Below are 25732 nucleotides of genomic sequence, written 5' to 3' on the forward strand. Positions count from 1 at the left end.
TTCCTTTGACATAGACATCAAGGATTGGGTGACTGTGGATAGCAAGTGGGAACCCTTGATAAGTGGTATAGCATAGACCACTTTAGGGAGCAAATTACTTAGAATTATAGCTATGTCCCTCCTCTGGCTTACCCGATCACTTTTGACATTTCAGAGAGCACTCATGGTAATTTGAAATCTCAGACCCTCAGAGCGATTTAGTAGGATCTGTAGGTTTCTTCTAACTCTTCCTTTTGGTCTCCCCAGAAACATATGCTGAAAGAGGGGAAAGGCCGGATGCTGCAGGCCATCAGTCCAAAGCAGAGTCCCAGCAGCAGCCCCACTCGTGACCGCTCCCCTTCCCCCTCTTTCCGATGGCCCTTCTCTGGCAAGACTTCCCCGCCTTCTTCCCCAGCGAACCTCTCCAGGCACAAGGCTGCAGCCTATGATATCAGTGAGGATGAAGAAGACTAATTTGTCATCCCTCCTTTCGTCTCCCCTCCCTCTGTCCCATCATTTTCAAAAGCTCTCTGTCGAATTCCAAATTGTGATCCCAACACTAAACCTAAGGACAGTTACAAAGGAAAAACAATTGGGGCAAGAGGACTTAGGATGGGGGGACCAGACAACCCATCCTCCAGGTGTCATCACCCACCCACTCCAAGAAGGAGGCTGACTATACCTTAGAAGCCTGTTCTGCTCTCATATACCCTCCCCACAGACTTTGCTTTACTGTTTATGTTCATGTGATCTTGACAGGGAAATTGTCATTTTTATTAATTTTTTAAAAATTAGTCTTTCAAATGTAGTAAGTAGAACTAATTTTTTGCCCAAGAAGTGGGCAGAAGGACGCCGTGTAATACCCAAAGGCCTTTTCTTCCTGATACGCTCTAGTGTTTGCCTTCTGTTCTGAGGCAAACTGGCTTGCCAAGTCCTTCAAGCAATGAGCCATGCTGATGGGTGATTGGGAGTCGGGGGTGGGGGAATATAATTTTGGTTTCCTTTTAAAAAAAAGCTAAACGCTGGGCAACAGTCACAAGTACCCTAAATGTACTGCTGGCACATGTGTCAATGTGGCTGTGGAAGGAAGGAGATATGAGCCTAACTTTTCTTACTCCCTGAGGAGTTTCTTGTTGGACCCAATGGGGTCCATGAAGACACTGATGGGGATGGAACAAGACCTCATAGCATCAGCCGAAGTTTTTCTGCTGTGTTCATCTTCTCAGAAAATTCTTTTGCCCAGTTATTTGGGAACTCTTGTCAGTCTCTTTCTTGCAATCTACCTTTGAAGAAAGGAACACTTACAGGTTTATTGTGATCGAGGAAGAGAGTGGGACAATACTCAATTCTATACAAAGTCAATTTAGATTAATTTTCCCCCTGGAGTAAGTCCCTGGCCCTGCTGCTCCTATTTCTATGCCTATTTCCTAGTGTTTTACAAAGGATACTTTGTAAATGTCTGCAGTTTAAACATGATCTGTTAATCTGTGTTGCTCATAGCCATATTGAATATTTAGAGAGATTAGCACAGAACAGAGTCAGAAGCGTAAGGAATCCCCCCTGCACCACTTCCTAAAGCCTTAATTTGACCTTTGTCCCTCTTAAAAATGTTCTTGACTGGAACCAGTGCCCCACACAGTATTTCATTCCCTCTGAGAGTGGCAGCTGACAGGGACTTACTTCCCTCCAACACCCCTCCAGCAAGCCATAATGCAAGTGTTCACAGTAGAAGAGTATGGTAGATTCTTTCCCTCTCCCACGTGTGCCTGGTGGGTATGGTCCCACCACCCCCTGTTAGGTTGCCCGGGGGAGGGAGTGAGGAAGGTTCATCACTTAAATTTCACATCAGAGAATGCTGATGCTTAACACTCCCTTTTGAGTATGAGCTCATTTTAAACTTCCAGCATCCTACAGCTTCATGACCTAGCAGATCATCGTCAGTCAATAATCCTATGGCTAGGTTCAGCGGAAGATAGCTTATATCCAGGCCCCACCCTGTCACTCATAAATACCCCTTGTGGGGGTGGAGTTTTAGTGTTTTCAGCTAGGAAAACCACATTTTATCTTTTATCGCCCCTCTGTTAGGGCTGTGAGCATCTCATAATCACCTCCCTAAACACTTTTGGTAAAGCCTACCTGCCTGCACAGCAGGACTACAGTAGGTTCTTAAAACTTAGACCACCCAGAAGCAGATCATGGCAGAGTAGAAGGACAAAGAGAGGGAAACCTCTTGTCCTGATGGCCTGTGAAAACTACATTTCTAACCCTTCTCATGAAGTGCTATTTTTACTATCAAATCCAGTTTACACAATCTTTGGCTTGGAATCCTTTTTGAAACAGGTGAAGTTAATGTTTGCCTACATTACTCAGCTTCATATGAACTCGTTTTAACTTTTCTGCTTCAGTCTTCCTTCTTTGAGAATTCTGCCTATTTCAGTCTTATTCTACCCAGTATAGAAAGGCAATGAAGTCACTACTGAAGCCCACTCACCTTTTCCCTCAGTGTACACAAGTTATTTAGTATATTTGGAAAGAGAGAGCCCCAAAATGTGGTTTCCCTTTCTGCATCACTCCTCTCAAGTATATTGTCTGGGTCTCACATCTTTGGGCCCTTCTCCAATGCTCTGTCAATGGGCTGCTTTTGGCATGCCTGGCCCTTGGAATATGACCTCTAGGCTGATAAGCTCTGTGAGACTACTAGGGCCAGCAAGTGCACACATTCTTGGAAAACTCTCTTGCCCCTTTTGGCAAGTCTTTATAGCCTCAGTCTCCTAACACTAGAATATCTTCAAATAATTTTGACTGAAAGCAAAATCTTCTATAGTGTGGCATGTTAGATACTTTGAGATAAATGTGATCCTAAGTGCCAGACAAGAATGGGTAGTTGGAGGAAGCTGTTGGGATGATGCATTATTTGATCATTTGGGCCTAATTAAATGAGGTTAAGAGTTCACATACCACGACCATGCCTGTGATCTGTAAACCTTCTAATATTAATATTTGAGATTGTGGAGGTTTGTGTCAGCCCAAATAGGCCAATTGTGGCAGAGATGGGAGAGCCTTAAAAGTTGGTTGGCCTCAGAGCCTCTGTAAGGGAGAAGGAGAATGGAGAAGGAAGTCCTATAGCTGATACTGAGGAGATGCCATTCAGCAGTTCCCTTGAGATGGGCTGGACAGAAATATTGCTCTTTTCATATACCAGACTCAGGAGCACTGAAAAATAGAGGTTACAACTTGAGAGTTATAGAAATGGATCATTTGTGCTGCTACAGCTGCTTCTGATAGCTAGAGTCAAAGACCACTATTTCGCTGAAACTCTAGTAAGAAGGTTGGGGATGTGAGAAGGTTGAAAATCCTGAAGAGAAGGAAAAATATGAGGGAGGTGAAGAGAACTTTGACCTTAGCACCTGAGTTACATTTTTTAAAGGTAACTTGTGACCACACAGCTGGTCAGGCATTCTCTGGGTGTTCCCCCTACAGCAGTTCTTCACAGTGCTTTTGTTATTCTCTTCCTGGATTATCTTGACTGTGGGTTGCTTTTGATTCTCTGGAGCTCATTGCCTTTTTAATCCTGTTCCGATCCCATATTTAAAATCTTTCTAAATCAATTATATTTTGCTGCTTTTCTTTAATTCCCTAAAAGCCATAACTTCTACATTTTCTGTCAGCACACACTCTTACCAGAAGTTGAATCAATACAGGTAGGAAGAAAACCTCCCATAACAATGTTTTTAGCTAATGGTATTTTTTTAAGCTTACCAATATAAGTGTTTTTGAAGGTTATATTTTTCAAAGTCACACAATGATTGTTCTTGTTTTCTCTCATAGAATAACTTGTCATGGGATAAAGAGTGGTCCCTAGCTTCTATTTTTCCAAATGGGTAGAACATATTCTTGAGATTATACTATTAAATGTTAATCTTCTTTAAAAGAGGAAAGATTTTTTTGTCTGCCAAAATTATAGGTTAGTATTCAGATTGGTGTAGAAAACAAAAGTACCATTAAAGTATGAGCCAGGTCGTGTTTCTTTAGGTTTAACATTAAAGGATGAGGCAGGTCGTGTTTCTTTAGGTTTGAAGTGGGCTTTCCCACCCCTTTTCAGAGGCACTGACTGTTTTGAACACAGAGACTTGATTGGTTGGATTGTTTTATATTGAGGAACCTGAAAACAAACAAACAAAAGTATTGGAAAGGAAGTATTGGCATGAAAGTTAGCCCCATCACCGGTGCCAGTATCCATAGGAATGCTTTCCTCAGTTGGTGTTCAGTATATTGTTTTCCTGTCTGAGTGTTATTAATTTATTCAGAGTTATCTTGGCTTTTGTCATTTAGGCAAATAAAGGCAAAGTGGTTTTCCTTAATGTTTTATTTTCTGTGTTTTTGACCTGATATACATGCGTATGATACATTTTATATATTGGGGCTTTTACCTGTACTCTCAATTCTTTTACTTTTGCATCCTAATTTATCTCCTCAAAATCAAGCTCCATGATCATGTTATCAGGGGACCCCTTTTGCACTTAGCACAGAAGACTTAAAAAGCCAGTGTCCTACAAAGGGAGGCTGATGCAGCTCTCTCAGTCTAATGCTGTCAGTGCCCTGATGACACATCTGTAGAGGAAAGAACACCTTTGATCTGTTCCTCAGAAGCTTGGTTTCTCTGAGACTTTGGGTTTGTACTGTTTTGTGTGCCTCTGTTTTACTCCCTTTCTTATACGACAGACTACCATATACTCTCTCCCTTTTATTTGCTTTGAGAAAACTCAGAGTGACCTTTCTATACACAAGCTTTAAAGGCTAATAGTGGCACCCACAGGGGCAATGTGCCCAGTTATAGTTTCAAACTCCATCTGTTTGTGTATTATAAGACTTAAAATACCTTCAGCAGGCAAGATCCCAAACAATTTCATCCTGCTGCACAATTCACCTTCATCTCTATAGTCAGATATAACTGGCCAGCTTGTGCAGACAATGGAATCCTTCCTCATTTGGTCAAGCTTGGGGGACAGGGAAGAAATTTTATGCCTGTCTCATGAATACAGTGTCTCTCTCACTGTCCAAGCCATCCACCTCAGGCTTTGAGGTTCAAATCCAGGTCTGGAGAAGAAAAAGGTTCATATCCAACCTTGTTGTCTTTCCTTCTGTAGTACATTCGTGTCAGCACAGTTATCAGAAAAGTCTCCAGTATGAGGAGGTGGCAATTCATCACTGCAGTGTGGGGTAAAATATAATGTAGGTTATGCTAAATTAAATAGGCGTTATCCCACCAGCAGTCCTGGCATGTGAGATGAACAACATTTTCTCCAGTTTATTCTCAAACCAGGATCTAAGGATGGTAAGTTGTCATGAATAACATTGCAGGTTAATGGTAGAGCCAGAACCAGAACTTGGCTCTCTATCTTTTACAGTCTGACACTAGCATTAACCCTCTGAAATTTCTTTTGTGTGTTTTATCAGCATGACCTTTTGCTTCCTAACCACACCCATTCCTCTCCCAAGAGGTAAGGATTGAATCCATGGCTTCCTGGGTTGGCCTTCAAGGCTGGCCTCAAGCTGTGGGACTGCAGCTCTCCTTTGTGTGATCAGAGAAGTCATAGTCTCCTTAGTCTCTGTTCGGATTCTTGGAGATCCCTTTCTGGGTATTCTGAGCAGCAGTCAGCCTGACCCTCCCCCTCTTGCTTATTCTGGAATGAGATAGCAGTTCCTATGTGCTCACCTTGAGACCGGATTTTAGAGGAAAAGGGAGGTGAACAAGCAATCTGCCCACCATTGGCCAAGATTGAGAAGATGGATGGCTGCAGGGCAGTCAGGATGAGGAGTACCTACAGAAGGGAAAGGAGAAGGGAGTGCTGAGGCCGGCTGGCCCACTGCTGTGCTTGTCCTGCTCCTGCCACTGTGCACTTGGCCAACCTTTAGATCTGTGTAGTTACAGAAGATTGAGACTCACACTTGATTAAAATTTCGTGGAGTTTTAATCTTTAAGAAAATTAGAATCTCGTCTTCTGTCTAATGTGTTATGAGAATTTGTGACAAGAAACAGCTGATTGGAAGTTCAAGTCTATTTCCCTATCTCAGCCATGGCTACTAATGAGGACTTAATAGATGAAAAGGGTGGATGATTAGAGAAGAGTCATTCCATCTACCTCAAGTACCTGAGTTCCCTACTGATAGAATGATGGGCAATTAACCATTAAAGCACCCTTTAAAAATTCTGCCTTGCCAGGGGCTGGGGGAGGAAGGAAAAGGGAATTAGTGTTCAATGGGTACAGAGTTTCTGTGTGGAAGATGAAAAGTTCTCGGGATGGGTTCTGGTAATGGTTGCACAACAATGTGAATGTACTTAATGCCACTGAACTGTATGCTTACAAATGGTTAAAACTGTAAGTTTTATGTATATTCTACCACAATAAAAAATGAGAAAAAGTCTCTGTCCAGAGGCCCCAGGAGAATGATTTGTTTTAATGCTTGTCCTCCCTGAGGCAAGACAGACTGGCTTGTCTGAGCTTCCCCACTATAATAACAGGCAGGCTCAGCAATCTCAGGCTTTTACCTTGTGGCCTGACCCTAAGTGCTCTGAGGCCCAGATCCTTTATGCCCGTTTGATCTCCGATTCTATTCCAGGCTCTTCTCTCTCTCTTCCCCTAGCTCCTTCAATTCTACCTACTACGTGCCTGGAAATTCACATTTCAGAGGCATCTGCTTAGATCAAATGAGAATTTATGTGAAATCACTCTGTTGACTATAGAGCAGTTCTTATGCCTGGAGGGTAAGAGAAGGGCCCAGCAAGGAGACAAAGAATGGAGAGAGAAGGAAAACAAGATTGGGCTACAAGTCATTGCATTTAGTGGGAAAGTTAACTTTGGACCAAGAGAATGGAAAATGTAACAAGTGAACAAATATTCCTTTGAGATAACTTTCAGAAGGGGTGTGAAGATGAAGAGGCAAGGTGATGAGAAGTGATGTGGATTGGGGAGTTAGACAGATCTGTGTTTTAAGTTCTAGCCCCACCCTTATGTCCCTTTGAGCAAGTCCCATAGCATCTCTGGGTCTCAGTTTTCTCATTTATAAAACAAAAATAATAATGAGTTCTAAGATTATTGTGAAAATTAAAATGTAATGTATGAAAAGTGCCTAGTACATGGTATAGGTAGTTCATAGGTGTAGCTGAGATAATGCTGATGCTGCTGGTGGTGATGGATTATAGGGTTTTAGGAAGTAACCATAGAAAAGAAAAAAGCAAAGGCAGAAGAATTTTAGATTTGATAATACATATGTTATGGGTTGAATTGCGTCCCTCCCGCAAACAGATATGTTGAAGTCCTAACCCCCAGTACCTCAGAATGTGACCTTATTTTGAAACAGCATAAGTTCTGGTTAATTATTATATAAGTAATTAGTTAAGATGAGGTCATAGTGGAGTAGGGTGAGTCCTTATTCTAATATGACTGGTGTCCTTGTAAGAAGATGAAAAGGGACACAAAATACAGACACATGAAGGGAATGCCATGTGACGATGGAGGCAGAAATCAGAGTGATACAGCTCCAAGTCAAGGAATGCTGATTGCTGGCACACCACCAGAGGCTGGGAAGAGGATGGAAGGATTCTTCCCTCCAGGTTTCAGAGGGAGCGTGGCCCAGCTGACACCTTGATTTTGTACTTTAGCCTCCAGAACTGTGAGACAATAAGTTTCCATTGTTTTAAGCCACACAGTTGGTGGTATTTTGTTATGACAGCCCTGGCAAATGATCACAGCACAGAAAAGCAAAAACTGGGAAGGGGCAGGATCATTTTCCAAATCTCACAGGAAACCTGAGGCTTAAGTAGATTCCCAGACACACTTTTAGCCTTTATTAGTCTCACCTCCTAACCTCAATTACTTATAGCTCTATTATGAACCATCTTTTCTCTCCCAGGGTATAGTTACCTGGAACAGAGCAAATTTGGCTCCTATGTTCTGCTCGCCCAGGTGCAGCTTGGCTTGACGGAAAAGGATGCCCAGGGTCCAGAGAGCCAACAGGGTGGACACACCAAGGAAAGTATTGATCCATAGAGCTGTGCTCTCTTCAGAAATCTGGTGGCAGACCAGAAAGGAGTCAGTGAGGGAGGCAAGCCCTTTTCTTCTTCTATTTCTTCCCCCATAGTGGGACAGGTAATAAAAAAGCTCTAAAGCCGTGGCCTATCTCAGTCTCCTCTCTCCCCACCAGAGTCTTGCCTTTTTTTTTACCTGTCCTCAGGACCACCCTGTCCCTGGGGTCGTGCATAAGGAGATGCTGGCTCTAGCTATTCCTTCTAGAACTCAGAGGTAATAAATGCCTCTTGGACTTAGCTGCCCTTTACGCCTGGCTTACATCTGCTGGGTCATAGATGCCATCAGGGATGAGAAACAGGCCCACCAAGTTCAGTGTTATTTTGAAGAAGGCATACTGGAATGGGCCCAACATCAGCAGCTGAAGCTTCTTCCTGAGGGGAGAATAAGGTTAGGAACATGCGCCCATAAACTACCCACCCCAGATCTCTCAGCTCTCTCCTGGGTTGAAGCTTGGTTGCCATCATAGACACGAAAATGGTTAAATGGATGGGGACATAGGAAAAAGACAGAATGCTGAGAGCATTGGAAATGTTCCCTTTTGCCTCTCACTCAACTCCTGGACTAGAATGCTGCTTTTCATGTAAGAACTATCAGTGTTGACCCAACCTCATTAACCAAAATGGGCCGAGGCCGCAAGTAAATAGCCTAAAGTCCAGTTTGCTCTGTGTGGCTAAAATTTGTAGGAGGCAGTGGGCTTAAGTGATGAGAACTTTGGAGTACTTCCTCTGCTCCCCGAACCCAAGGTGGGTACCCAATGTGTCCTGGCTGGGGATGTCCACTCTTTCATCAGTGGGTTTGTTCCATACAAGCTTTATTCCAAGAGGCTTGAAGCAGGGCCGAGAGAGCCAACAGATGCTCTTGGGAGAGTATAGAAAGAGTAACCTATTTTTCGAGGACAACTCCCTCCCAACTTACCTGGTCAGCATGAGTTTGGGGCAGCAGGGGCAGCAGCAGCAGCAAGGGCCTGTGTGGGTCATCATTGGGGTGTCCTTCAGTGTCCTCACTACTGCCTCCTTCCCACCAAAGCCTTCCACCATGACTAGTATCAGCAGGTAAAAACACACTGAGTAAAACCTGGAGTGAGGGGTGGTTCCATACAGTAGTGGTTAGCGTGTCTGCTTTACACGCAGAAGGTCCTGGGTTCGTGCGCCAGTGGAGCCACGGTCCATATACCAGGTGCGCCAGGCCCTGGGTGTGCTCCGCAAGCGCGTGGGAGGAGACACCCTGCTTTCAGAGATCCAGTTCTTAAGGGGAGATGGCAACATCCGGAGGTCAGGGGTGGAAGCGGGGAGGGGAGGGAATAAAAAAAAAAAACTTGGAGTGCGGGGAGAGGTGGGCCTAAGAGTACACAGAGGGGAGAAGGCAGCAAGCTGAGGGGACACCCTTCACTGCCAAAAAAAGATGGACTGCAAAGGGAGCAGGGAGAGGTGCTATGTGCTGAGGAGATCATGGTAGGAACTAGGAATTCTGAATGTGTGACCCAAGAAGAGTGAGAGAGAGGATGGGGAGCAGGTGCCTGGGAAGAAGGCAGTTTCAGTGTGTGAGAACAAAATGGTGGCTGAGGATGAACAGATCTAGAAGTTCAGGAGACCCAGACTGGCACAAGTTGGAAAGGGCTTGATTCGTGATCAATTACTATGCAGGGATTTATGGAAGAGATAGGGGATAAAAGAAGATACAGACTCTGGAGTCGTGATTGGGGAACAGAAAAGGACCCCAGAGGGATACCTGGCCCAGAGCTGGGGGGCGGACAGGACACTCACGAGGTTATGGCCATTTCCACGAACACGAGGGAACGAGGGATCCAGAGACCAAAGCAGCAGAACACAGACACCACCTGCTTCCACAGGAGCAAGAAGCTGGTTAAGGCAAGGAGGGAGACTTTGTTTTGTGCTCTCTCAAAACTTTTGTGACAAGGGTTCAAAGAAGCAAAACCTAAACGTTTGAGGCACCATTATTTAAAAGTAGCCAGGTAGAAAAATCACCGCTTAAATAAAGTAATTAAAAATTTTTATTCTAATTCAGCTGACAATTCCTTCTATGTCTAGGGTTAGAGACAGCAAGTCACTTTGAGTCAGGGGCTCTTTTGAAGACTATCTCATCCTCTATCCCTGGGGTAGGAGTAGGTAAGCTAATCCTTAGGAGTAAATGGATCAAAATCCAACACTTCTTTTTCAACATCCCATGTTATTTGAGCATCTCTGATAACTTGAGATGGCCCAAGCAGATATTATTTGACAGAAAAGGACCTCAAGGACTCTACTCTTCATCCCAAATGGACACTCAGAGCTCACCGTAAAGAAATAGAAGTCCAATCTTACAGTCTATGAGCAAGCCAAAGGCCTATACAGTGGCTTTGATCATTTAAAAGCTTACAGTATAAGGGTAGAGTATGACCTCATGGGAAAAATTCCCTTCTACACTCTGAGGATCCATGGCTTGCTTATACAGAAAGGAGGCTTGCTATCAACAGCAATACTATGGTGGGGGAGTGGTGAGTGGACCACTGCTGGGCTGAGCAGTTTCTTCAGCTCTCTCTGTGGCTCTAAGAATTTAAACACTCCATCCTGCTGCCTGTTGGACTTCCAAGCATGGGTCCTGAATGCAAATGGAGGTCAGGCTACAAACTCCCACCGTAAGAGGCAGGCAACACTTTGCTGACTGAATTGCTGAGTTTAGAGGAATTCTCAAAATGGTCCCTAGCTCCTCTCAGTCCCTCCCAAAGGGCAGCTACAGGGCCCCCTCACCGTGGGTGCAGAGCTGCTCCAGAGCAGAGTCTTCCTCTTGATGGGGCAACTGGTGTTCTTGTACAGGTAGACAGCATCTTCCAGGAAGATGGCGATTGAGCCCAAGACAAGCAAGGTCATTATGACCATGAGGGCAATTTCCACAGGGCTCAATGCTAGAGTGGAGAGGACAGATTCCAGTGAGTTGAAGACCAGGACTGAGAGGCACAGATGTAGCTTCCTCACTTGAATTTAAATCACTTTACCACATGTAGAATTATCTGGCCTATACTCCCATCCATGCAGAAGAATAGCTTTTTCTTAGACCTAGAATTTCCAACATGTGGCTAAGAAATAGTCATTCTTTTGCATGGATGGAGGACTAGACAAGACAATTCTAGATATGGTGAGGCTTACATGACCCAGGGTATAGACACCAAGCAGGTTTTTATATAATTAGCAAAAATTTTGAATTAGGAGTTCAGTAGGGCCTATTCACTTTTCTACCTCTAGTGCCAGGTGTCATGCTAGCAAACACGGACCAATTAACATTATAATTGAAGCAGAATGCAATTAGAGGTATACTTTAGAGCTGTTTAAATTGGATTTCAAAAATTATGTTATGAAACTGGGACATTATAAAAAAATTTTAACAAAAGGGAAATGGATACAAGACTCCAAGGACATTCAACCTATGTTGGCCTCACAACTTTATCTTACATTAAATGTGGCCGAGTAGCTCTCTTTAGTGTTCATTATAATCATTTGAGTTATTAAAAAGTATCTGTCAAGGCCCTACCCTCAGAGATGCTACCTTAGTAGGTCTGGGATGGGCCCAGTAATCTGCATTGTCAACAAGGTCACCTGATGATAGTCAAGGGATAACAAATATTTTGACAAACACCAGTGACACTTCTCTGGCCTCACCATTGCTAACAGGAAAAAATTCATATACTCACAATATGTGTTTCCGAACATGTGATTCATCAATTCGACAATTAGTTTTAAAGGGTTCTGCGACTAAGTCCAGACCCTCATTTATCTAAGGAGATGCTAGCTCTCCTAGTTGGCAGATTCTCTCCTTACCACCTCCTAACTGGCTGGATGAGAGGAAAAAAGCAGGGGAGGAAGACATTATTGTATTGTATTGGGAGTAAAGAATGAAGAAGGTATTGGCTAGTCTGTCCTATATTTTAGTGACTGAGGGCCACTTGGAGAGGTATTACTACTGAAATCAAACCAGGGAGGAAGGAGACCACATCACAGTAAAGACTTGATTTGTCATCTGGGCCAGTCATACCTAGTGGCATTAGATCAAAGGTGAATCTGTCCAAAAATATCACATTGATCTGACTGCTTTTAAGGGCAAACATTATTCTCTCTGCTTTACCCAAGGGAGGCTCTTTATCTTTGACCACAGTTAGGTCAAGTGATCAATTCAGAGGACCTGCCATGGGGATGATGGCCCATGGATTCCAGTTCCCTAGCAGGACTTCTGAAGTCAGTGATTAACTTTTTCTTTCTATCACAGACCATAAAATATAGGACTGTGCTGTTTTTCTTTCCACCTACTCAATCCTTTCTCCACCCACCTTCGTTTAGTTAGGATACAACCCTCTGGATGTCTAAATACTGGCTTAGCATCGCTTTTGCTGTTTAGCAATGTTGCCTCTTTCTTAATTACCTCTCCAGATATTGCTCTAGTAGGCCCTGCAAGTTTTGAATATTAAAAAAGTATTGCAGTTTTTTATTTAAAAAAGACTTTACCATTTTCTTCTTGAAACATTTAAAATATAAACACCAGAGGATTTTTTTACACAATTTTACCCTTTTACAATAAAAAGGTGCGTTTAAAACAATTATGGAGATACTCATAAACCTGCCATATTGCAAAAGTAATTCCAGATTAAAGAAATAAGTCTTTAAAAATCAAACAGGGAAAATTGAGAGAGACAAAAGAGAGAGAGGGAATTATATGTTCATCAAAGCTTTGGAGACAAGAGACCCTTCTAAGCTTAGGAGCAATCCAAGAAATCAAAAAGAGATGGATGATCAAATTTGATATAAAGAGTTTAAACTTTTGAATGTTTAAAGGGAGGGGGGAGCAAACAGACTAGGGGAAAGCATTTTTGATAAATGTGTCTTCAAGTTTAAGATCTTTATTACATAAAGAAAATTGATAACAAAAACAAGAGGCTCTTGCAAAAAATGAGAAAATGATATTAACACAGTTTAGGACATGTGGGAAAATATTCAACCTTGACTAGCAGAGAAGAGCAAAATAACAGTGATATATTATTTTTATTCTGTTAAGAGATAATGTTTATTGTCCCAAGTGAAAGAACAGAGCAAAGCTCCAGAAAAAGAACTAAGCAAAATAGAGACAAGCAATCTACCAGATGTCAAGTTCAAAACACTGGTTTATAAGGATGCTCAATGTTCTCAGAGAGAGCTACGACAAAAAGATAGCAAACATAAAAATGGAGATAGTAGACATAAAAAAGAACGTCATAAATGAAGACCACAATGACTGAAAGAATTCAAGAGATAGAATTAACAGTAGATTAGATGAAGCAGAGGTTCAAATCAGCGATTTAGAAGATAAGGTAGCAGAAAACACTCGATCAGAACAGGAACAAGAAAAAAGAGTCAAAAAAATGAGGATAGTTTAAGGGGCCTCTGGGATAACATCAATCATGCCAACATTCACATCATTGGGGTACCGGAAGGAGAAGAAAGAGCAAGGAATTGAAAATCTATTTGAAGAAATAATGACAGAAAATTTCCCTAACCTGGTGAAGGAAATAGACATACAAGCCCAGGAAGCACAGAGAATCTCAAATAAGATGAGTTCAAAATGAGCCCAAAGAGGCCCAAGACACATCATAATTAAAATGCCAACAGTTAAAGACAGAGAAACTGCTTTAAAGCAGCAAGAGAAAAGCACTTAGTTAACTACAAGGGAGCTCCCAGAAGACTGTCAGCTAATTTCTCAACAGAAACTGTGCAGGCCAGAAGGGATTGGCATGAAATATTCAAAGTGATGAAAAGCAAGGACATACAACTAAGGTTACTCTACCCAGCAAAGCTATCATTTAGAATCGAAAGACAGATCAAGAGCTTCCCAGACAAAAAGCTAAGGGAGTTCATCACCACCAAACCAGTATTACAAGAAATATTAAAGGGACTTCTTAAAGAAAAAAAAGATCAAAAATGTGAATAATAAAATGGCAAAAACATATCTACCAACAATTACTTTTAATGTAAAAAGACTAAATGTTCCAATTTAAAGACATAGGTGGCTGAATGGATAATAAAACAACACCATTACACAGGTTGCCTACAAGTGACTCACTTCAGATTGAAAGACACGCATAGACTGATAGTCTATGGGGATGGAAAATGTTATTTCATGAAAATGGAAACAAAAAGAGCTGGGGTAGTAATACTTATACCAGACAATATAGACTCTAAAACACAGGCTATAAAAAGAAACAAAGAAGGATCCAGTAATCCTACTTCTGGGTATTTATCCAAAGGAACCCAAAACACTACTTCGAAGGGATGTGTGCATCCATATGTTTATTGTGGAATTATTTACAATAGCCAAGATACAGAGGGTATCTATCTGGGTGTCCATTGATAGATGAATGGATAAAGAAGAGGTGGTACATATACACAATGGAATATTACTCAGCCATAAAAAAGAAAGAAATTTTTCCATCTGCAACAACATGGATGGACCTAGAGGATATTGTGTGAGAAAGACAAATACTGTTTGATTTCACTTATACATGGAATCTAAAGAACAAATAAATGAACAAACAAAACAGAAACAAATTCATAAATACAGAGAACTTTTTGATGGTTGCCAGATCGGCAGGGGGGTCAGGGGTCTGGGTGAAAAAGGTGAAGGGATTAAGAAAGTGCAAATTGGTAGTTATGAAATAGTCATGGGGTTGTAAATTACAGCATAGGAAATATAGTCAATAATATTGTAATAACTATGTAATGTACCAGGTAGGTACTAGACTTACTGGGGGATCACTTTGCAAGTTATATAAACGTCTAATTACTATGCTGTACACCTAACACTAATATAATATTGAATGTCAACTATAATTGAAAAAAATAATTTTTTAAAGAAATTATTCAATAAAAATAGAGACAAAAGATAAAGTCCAGCTAGGCAGATACCAAAATTAATTCAGTGGATTTCTGAAAACGAATCTCCATTGTTAGGAGAGGGAGTCACTGCTGCAGGCCTCTCCTTTCCTGAGCATCACCTTCTTCTTGACTTCAGCTCATTGAGAGCTGAGAGTGGAAACTGCCCTTTTGCACACAAGCCATCAAGGCCAAAGCCTTTCCCAGTCTTCACTGTCCTTGACTACTCTCTCCTTCTTGAAACTCTTTCCCCACTTGACTCACAGAACCACAATCCTCTGGGTTCGCTTCCTGGCTTCTGACCTTAGGTCTCCTCTACTGATTCCTCATCCTCTCCTACACCTTGTGTTTTCCAAACTCAGTCACTGCAGCTCAGCTCTTCTCTATTTATTGAGGTTTAGCATTTTCCAACTATTCCTTAAGGCTCCCAACAAGCATGTGAGCTGCTCCCACCTCCAGGACTTTATACTTGGCTTCTGCTGGTTCAGCTTTTCTCCCTGAGCTCCTAGTGGCTGGCTCCTTTTCATCACTGAGCAATCCACTCAAATGCCACTCCTCAGCCAGCCTCCTATATGTGCCCTGTGCGATCTGCCCCTCCCCCTACCCAATGAGGTTATTTGCATATTTATTTAATTGCTTATTGTTTGTCCCCTCACCTTAGGGTAAACTCCACCCATGCAGAGACTTTGTCAGGCTTGTTCTCTGTTCTATCTCCTAGAGCTTGAAACAGCAACTGTGACTATTCGTTGAATGAAATAACCCCGCGAGAATTCCTATGGTCATCTCCGTTTTTTAGGCTTTTTCAAGAAACAAAACTTAAAGTGCTATGCACCTTGCCCAGGGTCACACAGCCTGGGAGTGAAGGAGGGAGGGTTTAAACGTTGGGGTTCCTGATGCTAAACTCAGACTCTTAACCATTATACACGCTGACTATAGGAGTGTGTTCACATAGATATAGGAGGGAATGTGGAATGATATAAACAACCAAATGCAACCCTAAAAGGTTGTTTAAGTTTATGAAGGAGGGAGTGCAGCATATTCTGACTGTCCAATACAGAAATGCTTTAGCATTTGTTTGTTCTTATAACTGCCGGCTTTGGTATTGTCTTCTTTCTCAGACTTGCAGCATCTACAGGCTCTTGTATCCACTTCCACGGTGCAAAAGCTAAGAAAGAGAGAAGCTCCTTAGCACCCGTGGCCTGACATCACTGCTCTCCATCAGACTCATTTAACTTTTTAGAAGATTGTCCCTTAACTTATTTTTCTGTACCTTAATTGATATTATGGGACAAAAGTGTTCTATGGCCAAAGGATTTCTGAAAATGCCTTAAAGTTAAACAGGTTTCTTTCCTGCAGAGCATACTAAAGCGTTTAATCTGATTTATATTGTAAATGTCCAAAAAAAAAAGAGGTTATGGAATACACCTTTTACAAAACTGCAGACTGTTTTCATGAAGCACTCTTTGGGATTAGTATTCTAAGGACACACTTTGGGAAATGCTTCTCTAACTGACCATTCTGAATACAATTATATACCTTTAGCGACTAGCAAATTTCCCACTGTCTCTGAATTAGTGAAGATTACCTTTTTAACTAATGGAAACAATATAAGAACACTAAAATTTTGAAGAAAGAGTAGCACCCATAATCCTAGCTCATTCCTAACCAAAAATTATTTTATTTTTGCATATTTATTTCCATGGAGCTTAAGAGCTTAGGCTCTGGAGACAGAGACACCTGAGTTCAAAGTAAAATTCCACTTACTGCTTGACCTTGAAACAAGTTATTTATCCTCTCATCAGACCTCTTAGCACAGCACCTGGTATGTAATATTTTTGCTCAATAAAAAGTAATTTTAAAAAATCATCCTGGTTGAAATGCATACATATTATATTACTGCAGTCATTCTGTAAAATTTTGTATTCTGATACCTGTTGTTTCAGACATTTTTGATATTATGGGTAAGACTATAGTGCTATGTTACTGTACAGGACCTTATCTCTTCACTGCCAGAAGCTAAAGAACTCAGAGGAAAAGAAAATGAACACGCTCTTCCCGAAAATCAGGTTTATTAAGATAGAAATTTAAAGAATAACTCACTTTCCTGAACACTTTTGTCCTGTTCATCTTATCTCCTGCATCTAGCCCTCCCATTCATTCAACAATATTTACTTAGTACCTGCTACATGATACCAGGAATAATACATCAGAGAGCGAGACAGGAATGATCCCGCCCTTGTGAGAGTCCCAGTCTCTACTACTGACTTTTTTTCCTTCTCTGGTCTCTTTTGCTGTTCTCTCAACTTGGACCACCTCCTCCACTTGTAGCTCTGTGTGTGTGTGTGTGTGTGTGTGTATTTTTAAATCCACCCCCCTCCCCGTTTTTTTTATTGTGGTAAAATTCATTGCTCTTTTTGAGGTCTACTGGAATATAGTGATGAACCCCTTCATTAGGAAGCGAAAGCACTGCCCCCTTTCCAGCCACAGAGGTAACATCGATAGCATGCTTCCCCATAGCAATGCTTTACCTTTACCCTAAGTTCTTATACAAGGGTTTTTTCAGTCCCACATTTGTTCATCCAACTTCTCAGGTCTACCAACTAGCAAATATATTACCTTCTCACCCATGATTACATCACTAGAGATCAGTTTATAAAGGTACCAGTGAGGATTAAAGGAGAGGGGAATACAGTGGGAAGCCCTGGGAGTCACAGACTGGAGACACTGAGTGTTGGAGAAAAGGATACCCTACCCTATCAGGGTTAGGGGCAAACAAGGGAGACATGCATTTTCCGAAATTATTCTGTAACTGTAATTGGCAAAACTGGAGTTGTGTATTTTGCAAAGAGAGGTGCTGCTGGTCTAGTCTGGTTTGGAGCCTGGGAGATCCAATCTCAGTAGTATTACACATGCTACACCAGCATCTGGCAAAAGGAAAGATTTATTGTGCATTGCCAATGTATTTTAAAGCATTTCAACTTTCTCTTAGGAAAGAAATGACAGACACAGAAATAGGGAAGAAAACAACTGTCAGCATCACCCCCGTCCACAAAGGAACAAAAAAGAGATAGCTGTGTTTTTATCAATAGCAATAGATGACAACAGAAGGCAAATACAGTATCTATTATAGTAAAATATTTAATAATTAAAGTAAAACTAGAAATTAAAAATATCCAAGTAGTCTTAGAGTGGCAATTATTTTAGAAATAATTGTTTTATATTTTGGTGTCTTTATCAGTTTGATTTTTATCAGTCTGATTTTTCACAAGGAAGGGCAAAATGGAGAATTTTGTCTTTAATGAAAGGCATTTTGACTAGTATATCTAAAACAATTGTTTCACAATAATTTTTCTACGAGTTGATATAACCGAAATGCAGTATTTTTCCCATTCCTCTAAAAAGCGATTTATTTAAAGAAAGTGAGATTGGCAAACTGAAGTTTTCTTGGGGGTGGGATGGGTAAAGAGCGGGGAGGAGAAAGAAAAGGAGGAGAGAACAGGGAGGGTTAAGAAAACCAAACCAGAGCTGAAACAACAGCAAAACATCTGCTAGGATGAGTCTAGCAAAAAAAAAGGCAAAGTCAGAGGGAAATTTTAGTACTAGTTCTACCAATTTGCTGTATCAATTTGCAAAGCCATTAAGATAGGCTTTGTCTTTCTAAATCTGAAAAATGGAAATACCACCTATCAACCGAAAAAGAACATTTTGTAAGCCATAAAAAAATTACATTAAAACAAATATCTGAGAACGTAGAGTAGTTTCTTTTCTCTCCTCTTTAAAGGGTTACCTGAATTTGGGTGCTTTGGATAGAAAAAGGAATAATGATGTGGTTACGTAGGACTTATTTGAGGTCTGTTACAAAACAGTCAATAAATTATTTTATTCAACAACTATTTAGTGAGCGCTCATAGGTTTTTCTTCTAGGTGGTGGAGTGTAGCAAACAAAAAACAAAAAACAAAAAGCTCTCTGCCTTCATGAATTTTACATTCTAGCTGGGAGAGTCAGATGATGGACAAATAAAACAAGTATTGTTTCTGACACTGGAGGAAAAAGTGAACGTATGTCAAAATACAATGACAGAGCAAGCCCCACATACACACTTGGTTCCTGGTTTCGGCATGCTCAAAAAAAGAAAAAAGAAAGAAAAAACATATCTGTTTAGCATTTAGAAAGAATTTATAAAAAACTTAACATGTTACTTTCACACGTTCTAATTAAAAATAATTTCTGATGGGTGAAAAAGGGATTAAGATGTACAAATTAACAAATATAAAAATAATCATGGAGATGTAAAGTGCAGCACAGGAATGTAGTCAATAATACTGTAACAACTCTGTATGGTATCAGACGGGTACTAGACTTTTCCTAGTCTAGTACAAGGGTGATCGCTTCTTAAGTTATATAAATGTCTAGTCACTATGTTGTACACGTGAAACTAATATGATATTGTGTGTCAACTATAATTCAAAATAAAAATAATTTCTAACTTAAAAATTTTTTTCTTTTCTGTTTTTTAATCTAACAGCCTGTCAAAATGATTTTATAATAATTTTTTAAATTATACATTTCAAAAATGAGAATAGAGCAAATATTACTCTACCCACAACCCATTTTAAAATGTTGCGATATTGCCAATTTTTCTTCAAAAGTTATTTTTAGAAAAATTAAACATTACAGATGTATTTGAAGACCCCTGTATGTACCTCCTGAATCCTTTTCCCTTCCTTACCTCACTTCTCAGGGCTAACTACTATTCATATATATCTCTTCCATTGATGTCTTAATGTTTCACAAAATATGTACATACTCAACATACTATATTGCTTTGCATTTTTTAAAAAATCTATGTAAATGGCATTATCCTGCAAATGTTTTTCCCACCGAACTTGTTTTCATGATTGTTATTATTTTCATTATGACCAACAAATGCTACAATAAGCATTCTTGGATGTGTCTCCTTGGCACATACAGGAGAGTTCCTCTATTCATATTCCCAGAATTAGAATTGCTTGAGTGTAGGAGATGAGAATCTTCAGTGTTACAGATATCTAATTAATCTCCGAAGTAGTTATACCAATTTATACTCCCACCAGCAGTCTGTAAGGGTTCACGGTTCACCTCAAATTCACCACCACTTGAGATTAGCAGGCTTTTTATTTTTGCCTATAAGAGAGTAACGAAATGATATTTTATTATTTAATTTGTGGTTCCTTAAATCCTAACAAAATAGATAATCTTTTTGTATATTTATTGCCTGTTTGAGTTTCCTCTTCTGTAAATTGTTCATATATTTTATCCAATTCTTATTTGGTAATTTTTCTTATACTGACTACTCATCCTTTGTTGGTTATAGGCTTGAAAATATCTTCTCCTATTCTATAGTTTGGCTTTTAATGTTGTTTATAGTGTTTTAAGTTGTGCAGAAGTTTGTTTCCTTTATGTGGTCAGTCTCCATGATCATTTCTTGTGTTTAAGAAATTGTTCTCTTCTCTCATAAAGATATCTTTTCTATATTTTGTTTTGTAACAATATTTTCATTTTATATTTAGGTATTTAATCTACCTGGATTAAAACTCTGTTGGAACTATTTTCATGTTTATTTATTTGCCATAGGGACAGGCAATTGTCCAGCATTACTTCTTGAAGAGCCCATCATGCCCCACTGATGTGTACAGCATCCTTTCACAGAACAAGTCCCCAGGTGGGCATGGGTCTATTTCTGGGCTCTCTGTTCTCTTCCTTTTTTCCACCTGTCAAGCCCCTTGTAGTTATTGCCTCATTGCTTTAATTACTCCAGTCTTATTATAAGCCTTAATCTCTGGTAGGGCAGGTACCCTTCTTATACTTTTTCAAAACTGTCTTGGCTTTTCATGGTCCTTTACAGTTCCATATAAATGTTTGAATCAGTCCGTTATATATATTAAAAAAAAAAAAAAGTCCTTTACAGATGACAATTACAATCATATCACAAATTGCATTTCAAAAACGAATTAGTGAAAGGTTCGGTAGTTCTTCCAGAATAGCTCTTCCTTAGGTGGCATTTATTTTAGGGAACAACAGAGTTTACAAATGAAGGAGAAAAGCCATGTCTTGGCACCCTCCAATGGGCACCTCTCCCCAATTAGCCTGTTTACGTCAGTTAGCCTGTTTATATCTGGATCGATTGCCCAGATCCCCAGAGTCATCATTAGAGTCTCTTTTTCCTTCACTTATCTCGTCTAGATATTTACCTGATCGGATGTTCTTTGGATTGTCCGTGTTTTCCACCCTTCCCTTCCTTTCCTTGACAGTGCTCTGTTTCAGACTCTCGTCCCTCATGCTGGGCTGGGTCAATAACCTCTAGTTCATACCTCTGCTTCTCAAAGTTCTTCCTTGATTACTGATTAATGGTCTGGAAGTACTATCCTGCCCCTCCCAGTCTCAGAGCCCCAGCCAGCGCTCTTTCAGTCTACAGGATAAAGTGCAACTCCTCTGCCAGACGCTCATCCAGCCCCACCTTACAGGCCTAGCCTCTCAACTGACTCCTCCTTCCCCACCAGCAATCTTGAATCCTGCCAAACCTAGCTCCTCAGTGTCTGGGAAACCTGCCTGCTCATTCTATCTCCATCCCCACCCCAGCAGTGCCCACAGCCTGCTCACCACGCTTTAACTGCTACCCACTCCCAACAGTTCCGCCTGGGAATAAAGCAGCTCGCCGGAATACCAGGCCCAGAATGGTCTCTCCCTACTTTGAACATCATTGGTGCTTCTATTTGCACATTTTGTAGCAAAGCAATGTGAGATCTATTTTCACTGTAAGACAGGGATTCTCAATCTCAGCGCTACCGCTACTGACACTTTGGCCCTGATAATACCTCTTCATGGGGGGCTTTCCTTTGTTTCCAGGATAGCATCCCTCGCCCCTACCCACTAGATGCCAAGTAGCATCCTCTAGTTGTGGCAACAGAAACTGTCTCCAGACATTGCCAAAAGTCCCCTAGGGAACAAAATTGCCTCTGGCTTACAACCACTGGTGTAAGGAGAGACTTGTATCACCAGCCGTAGTCTATGAACAAGAGGTTTTGGGAGCTAGATGTAGCACCTGCCTAATGGCACGAACCACAGAGCAGCTACGGGGTTTCCCTGGACACTCTGGCAGTCGACATTAACTCTGATACAGAGCAACCGACACAAGGCTGAACACTGTCCAAGGACATGCCCATGTGTGCCTCCTAATGCACACCGATCATATCCTGTTGTTCGGAAAGAGCTTTTTCCTTGAGGTTACATCGGGAAGGAGGCTGGGAAAAACATTAATCTTAATTCCTTCCTCTTTTTTACCCATCAAAAATTATTTTTAATTAGAACACTTGAATGTAACATGTTATCTTTATAAGAAATTCTTTCTAAACACTAAACAGATACGTTTTCTTTCTTTTTTTTCTGAGTATTTTTTGAGCATTATTTATCAATGTCTAAGAAGTAGTTAATCATGTAGTAAGAAAATGAAATAAAATGTGAATGAGCTACATTTGCTTTGAAGATGCTGGGTTCAATTGACTGTCATGTTTTAGGCACGTTCAAGGAATAAACTGAGTCCTCAGCCTTTCACTTTCAAAATCAATTCAATGATAGGAATCTAGTTGCCCAGCACTGTCAGAATACTTTTACAGGTTCGCCTAAGTTTTAAGAACATTATTCATAATAACCACCCCCTCGAATGGTAGGAAAAGAGGTCTTTTCCTAAGAAGGCTATTGTGCAGGCCTCAAGGGGATTCTGTGGGGCTTGGGTCATGGTGGGACCATCTGGAGTCCCTGAATGTTCCTGGGGTCTGAAAAATGCTCCAGGCCAGGATCTCAATTTGAATGAGCTTGGAGGCTAGGATTTGTGGGAGACCCAACATGCAAGCCTATCTCCAGGGCTCGGTTGTCATGACCCTCTTTGGCTTATTGGATCCTCAAGGAGTTAATCTTCTCCAAAGCTTTAATCGTGATTTAATCGTGATAGACACCTGGCCAGCCATCCTCTCGGGCTCTCCAAGCTGGCCAGCTCATGGCCTCCTCTTCTGGTCTTCTCAGCTGTCCTGACTTACCACTGCAATATTCATTTCCTCCTTTTGGCTCCCTCTGGGGAAGGTCCCTGACTCACCTCTCAGAAGTTGGGCTGCAGTGAGAGGGTGTGAGAAGCAGGCAGAGGGGATGCTGTAATTGGTTTTCAGTACCTCCAGAAGGTCTGCCGTGTACCTGGAGAGACACCAGCCTGTGTTCAGAATATGGGGACTTGTGGAGGAGAGAAGGTACCAGTTACTTGATACTCCCTCAAACACTCCTAGGTTCAGGGAGCTTCTCCATTTCCCCTCGAGACCCTGATCCTTGGAGGGAATGGAGGATTGGGCCAGGTTAGTGTGTAAGGCAGCTTGCCACCTGGGCCATGGGCAGGTCTGACTGCAGTGCCCAAAGAGCCCACAGTTCATTCTCTTTACTTCCCGTGGGCAGCAACCCAGGGGCTGGCTAAAGAGAAAGACAGGGTCCTAGAGAAAGAGTGGGCCTTTAGCGCTAAGGATGGGTACTCTACATGCTCCCTACAGCTCCCAACTCTGAGGTATTTCTTTTCCCATTTGGGGAGAGAAAGCCAAGACTCTGAGGGGTCACGCACTGGCCCATACCACATATCCCTGAGGACCTCGGGGAATAAGACAGGACTGAAAATGGTCCAGTTGTCCCAAAAGGCCCTGGGAAGAAGGTAGGGACAGGCCAGAGCGATAGAGGCCACCTGCTGCTTAGCAACTGGCTCCTGGCTCAGGGCCTGCTGCCTTCACTCACCTGGGGTCAAGCTTTATCGGAATCCTGTCTGGCTCCATGTCTTCTCTCCCTCTCCAGTTCTCCCAGCAGATATGGAGGGACAAGGAAGGGCGGACAGGTGAGTGCCCTCAGGAAGGCAGCTCCAGGCCCTGCTGCCTGCTGCCCTTTCCCAGCGGACTCAGGTAGAAGGTAGGTGGAGTGGCTGAGTCTTCCCCTCTGGCTCTCTCTCTTCTCAGGCTTCTCAGTGTCCACAAATTCCTCTCAGTTCATCTCAGAGGAATTTGAAATTTGATCTTCTTAGCTGGCTAAGTTCCTAGGTTTCTGACTCCTCCCGGTCCTTAGGTGTGGTCACTCCTGCCTCCCTCCCACAAATGCCTTTGGCCATACCTTCTCTCCATCCCCCACCTCTGTCCTTTATCCCCCACCTAAGGAGCCTTCTAGGGCTTTGGTAAGGACAAAGTTCTTGATCCTCCCTTCAATACCCCCTGGGCAACAATTCCCTCTACCCCAGAACCTGGCTGGAACTCAGGCTCTTGTGTCCTGGAGATGGGGGAATCCTGGTTGATGTCCTGACTGTGTTGGTGCTGGGGGTTTGGCATGTGGAAGAGAGGACTAGATGGAAAAACCAGATTTGGCCCCTGTGAGTTTCCCAAAGCTCAGCCCGCTGTATCTTGATGATGGACTTATCTAGCCAAACAGCATTCAAAGATGCAGCAGGTGGGAGAGAGACTATATATTTTAAGAGGCAGAGTTGCTGAGTGAGATTTCTGAGCTTACTGACAGATTTTTGAAAACCGTACCAAATTATATGCTTATGAACTATTTTATTGATTAATGATCTCTCTTCTCTCTCCAAATAGATTTAAATCTATCTGAGGCCAAGCACAGTACCCCTAGGTTCCTGGCACAGGGGCTGACACATACTAAGTGCTTCTTAGAATTGGTCGTATGACTGGTAAATTAATAAAATCACAATAGCAGCTAATGTCTATTGAGCATTTATGGCTCACCAGGTGCTGTAGGAAATGCAGTATGTTCCTTATCTTGTTTAAAACCTTACGACTGCTCTTAAAAGGTAAGTACTATCTTTATTACCATTTTACAGATAAGAAAACTGAATCTCAGAGAGGTTATGGCACCAGGTTGGGTAGAAAGCCGTGGAGGTATGGAGAGAGGCAGAAGGAACCTAGGTTACAGCTCTGCTGAGGTTCAGGTGAAGATTTTTGATAGTAAGAGAAGGGACAATGTGAGGATCAAGAGAGCCAATTCTGGGAGGGCAGAGAAGGCTCCCTGACCTGGGCTGGTGAGTAGATACAGTTCGTTGCTGATGTGGTACCAGAAGGACTCCCTACTCCTGTTCCAAAACACCTCAAAATATCTCCCTCTTAGGGAGAGGACAATGTAGTGATCTAGGAGTCTCATGGGCCCAAATTACCTCCTAAGGTGGAGGTTAGGGCACAACAAGGAAGACAGGGCACTGACCCCCCCAAGGGTCAGTTGCCTCATAAGCCCTGACAAAGATGTTGGCTGACTCAGCTTCCTCAAACCATTTCCATAGGAATGTTCCCTGGGTCATTCACCTATAGCCCTGTGAGAGGCCTTGAGCTAATTAATTGCCCAAAGCCCTGAACTTCTGACTTTCCTAGAGATAACAGGTGCTGAGATGTTCTCCTGAAACTTCTTCAGAATAGAACTGTGGGGTGGAGGTGGGGGCATGGAGCAGTGAGAGGGAGGTTGAAGAGCAGGAGGGAGTAGGGAAGGGAAGGCAACTGGGATGACACTTAGTCTTCCACAGCCTGGCAGTAAGGGCTGGGAGGTCCAGGGGAGACTGGATAATTCTCAAGATGGATGACAATGGAGGAGGAATGCGGTGTTGGTGAGAGAGAAGACTTTAGCTCTGATGAGGGGCTTCTGCTCCACCCAAAGCCCCTCAGTGGCTGTCTTCTATACAGTGTAACCCATGGATTTGTCCAGGGTGATGCCCTTAACTC

General features: G+C 41.9%; 2 protein-coding genes across 6 annotated transcripts in view; one reads left to right on the forward strand and one right to left on the reverse strand.

Annotated features, from left to right (window-relative positions):
- The window catches only part of PCYT1A (phosphate cytidylyltransferase 1A, choline), a 42646-nt gene extending 38306 nt beyond the window's left edge, over positions 1 to 4340 (forward strand). For 4 of the 5 annotated variants that reach the window (XM_039850841.1, XM_039850843.1, XM_039850842.1 and 1 more), the window contains exon 9: positions 247 to 4340. In XM_039850841.1, coding sequence (XP_039706775.1) covers positions 247 to 453 — 207 coding nt within the window. In that variant the 3' untranslated portion in view covers positions 454 to 4340. The remainder of the gene's footprint in view (positions 1 to 246) is intronic. The other variant, XR_005650285.1, reaches the window with a different exon arrangement.
- SLC51A (solute carrier family 51 member A) lies at positions 3411 to 24216 on the reverse strand. The gene is made up of 9 exons (XM_039850854.1): positions 23763 to 24216; positions 23089 to 23183; positions 10817 to 10971; positions 9833 to 9906; positions 8985 to 9143; positions 8329 to 8440; positions 7905 to 8051; positions 5696 to 5801; positions 3411 to 5187 (listed from the first exon to the last, which is right to left on the reverse strand). The coding sequence occupies exons 1-9, from the start codon at positions 23798 to 23800 to the stop codon at positions 5051 to 5053; spliced, it is 1023 nt and encodes a 340-aa protein (XP_039706788.1). The 5' UTR covers positions 23801 to 24216; the 3' UTR covers positions 3411 to 5050.
- Positions 24217 to 25732: the final 1516 nt, after the last annotated feature.

The sequence above is a fragment of the Pteropus medius genome, unplaced genomic scaffold (assembly GCF_902729225.1).
Source record: "Pteropus medius unplaced genomic scaffold, Ma_sr-lr_union100, whole genome shotgun sequence".
In the NCBI taxonomy this organism is placed as follows: Eukaryota; Metazoa; Chordata; class Mammalia; order Chiroptera; family Pteropodidae; genus Pteropus; species Pteropus medius.

What these genes read in the sequence shown, in the direction of transcription:
- SLC51A (XM_039850854.1), bottom strand. Translation starts at nt 23,800, where the DNA reads ATGGAGCCAGACAGGATTCCGATAAAGCTTGACCCCAG. An exon ending in CCCAAACTCATGCTGACCAG is followed by an intron (nt 8,441 to 8,984) that starts GTAAGTTGGGAG and finishes TTCTCCCCTCAG; the next exon opens with GAAGAAGCTTCAGCTGCTGA. An exon ending in GCATCTATGACCCAGCAGAT is followed by an intron (nt 8,052 to 8,328) that starts GTAAGCCAGGCG and finishes GTCTGCCACCAG; the next exon opens with ATTTCTGAAGAGAGCACAGC.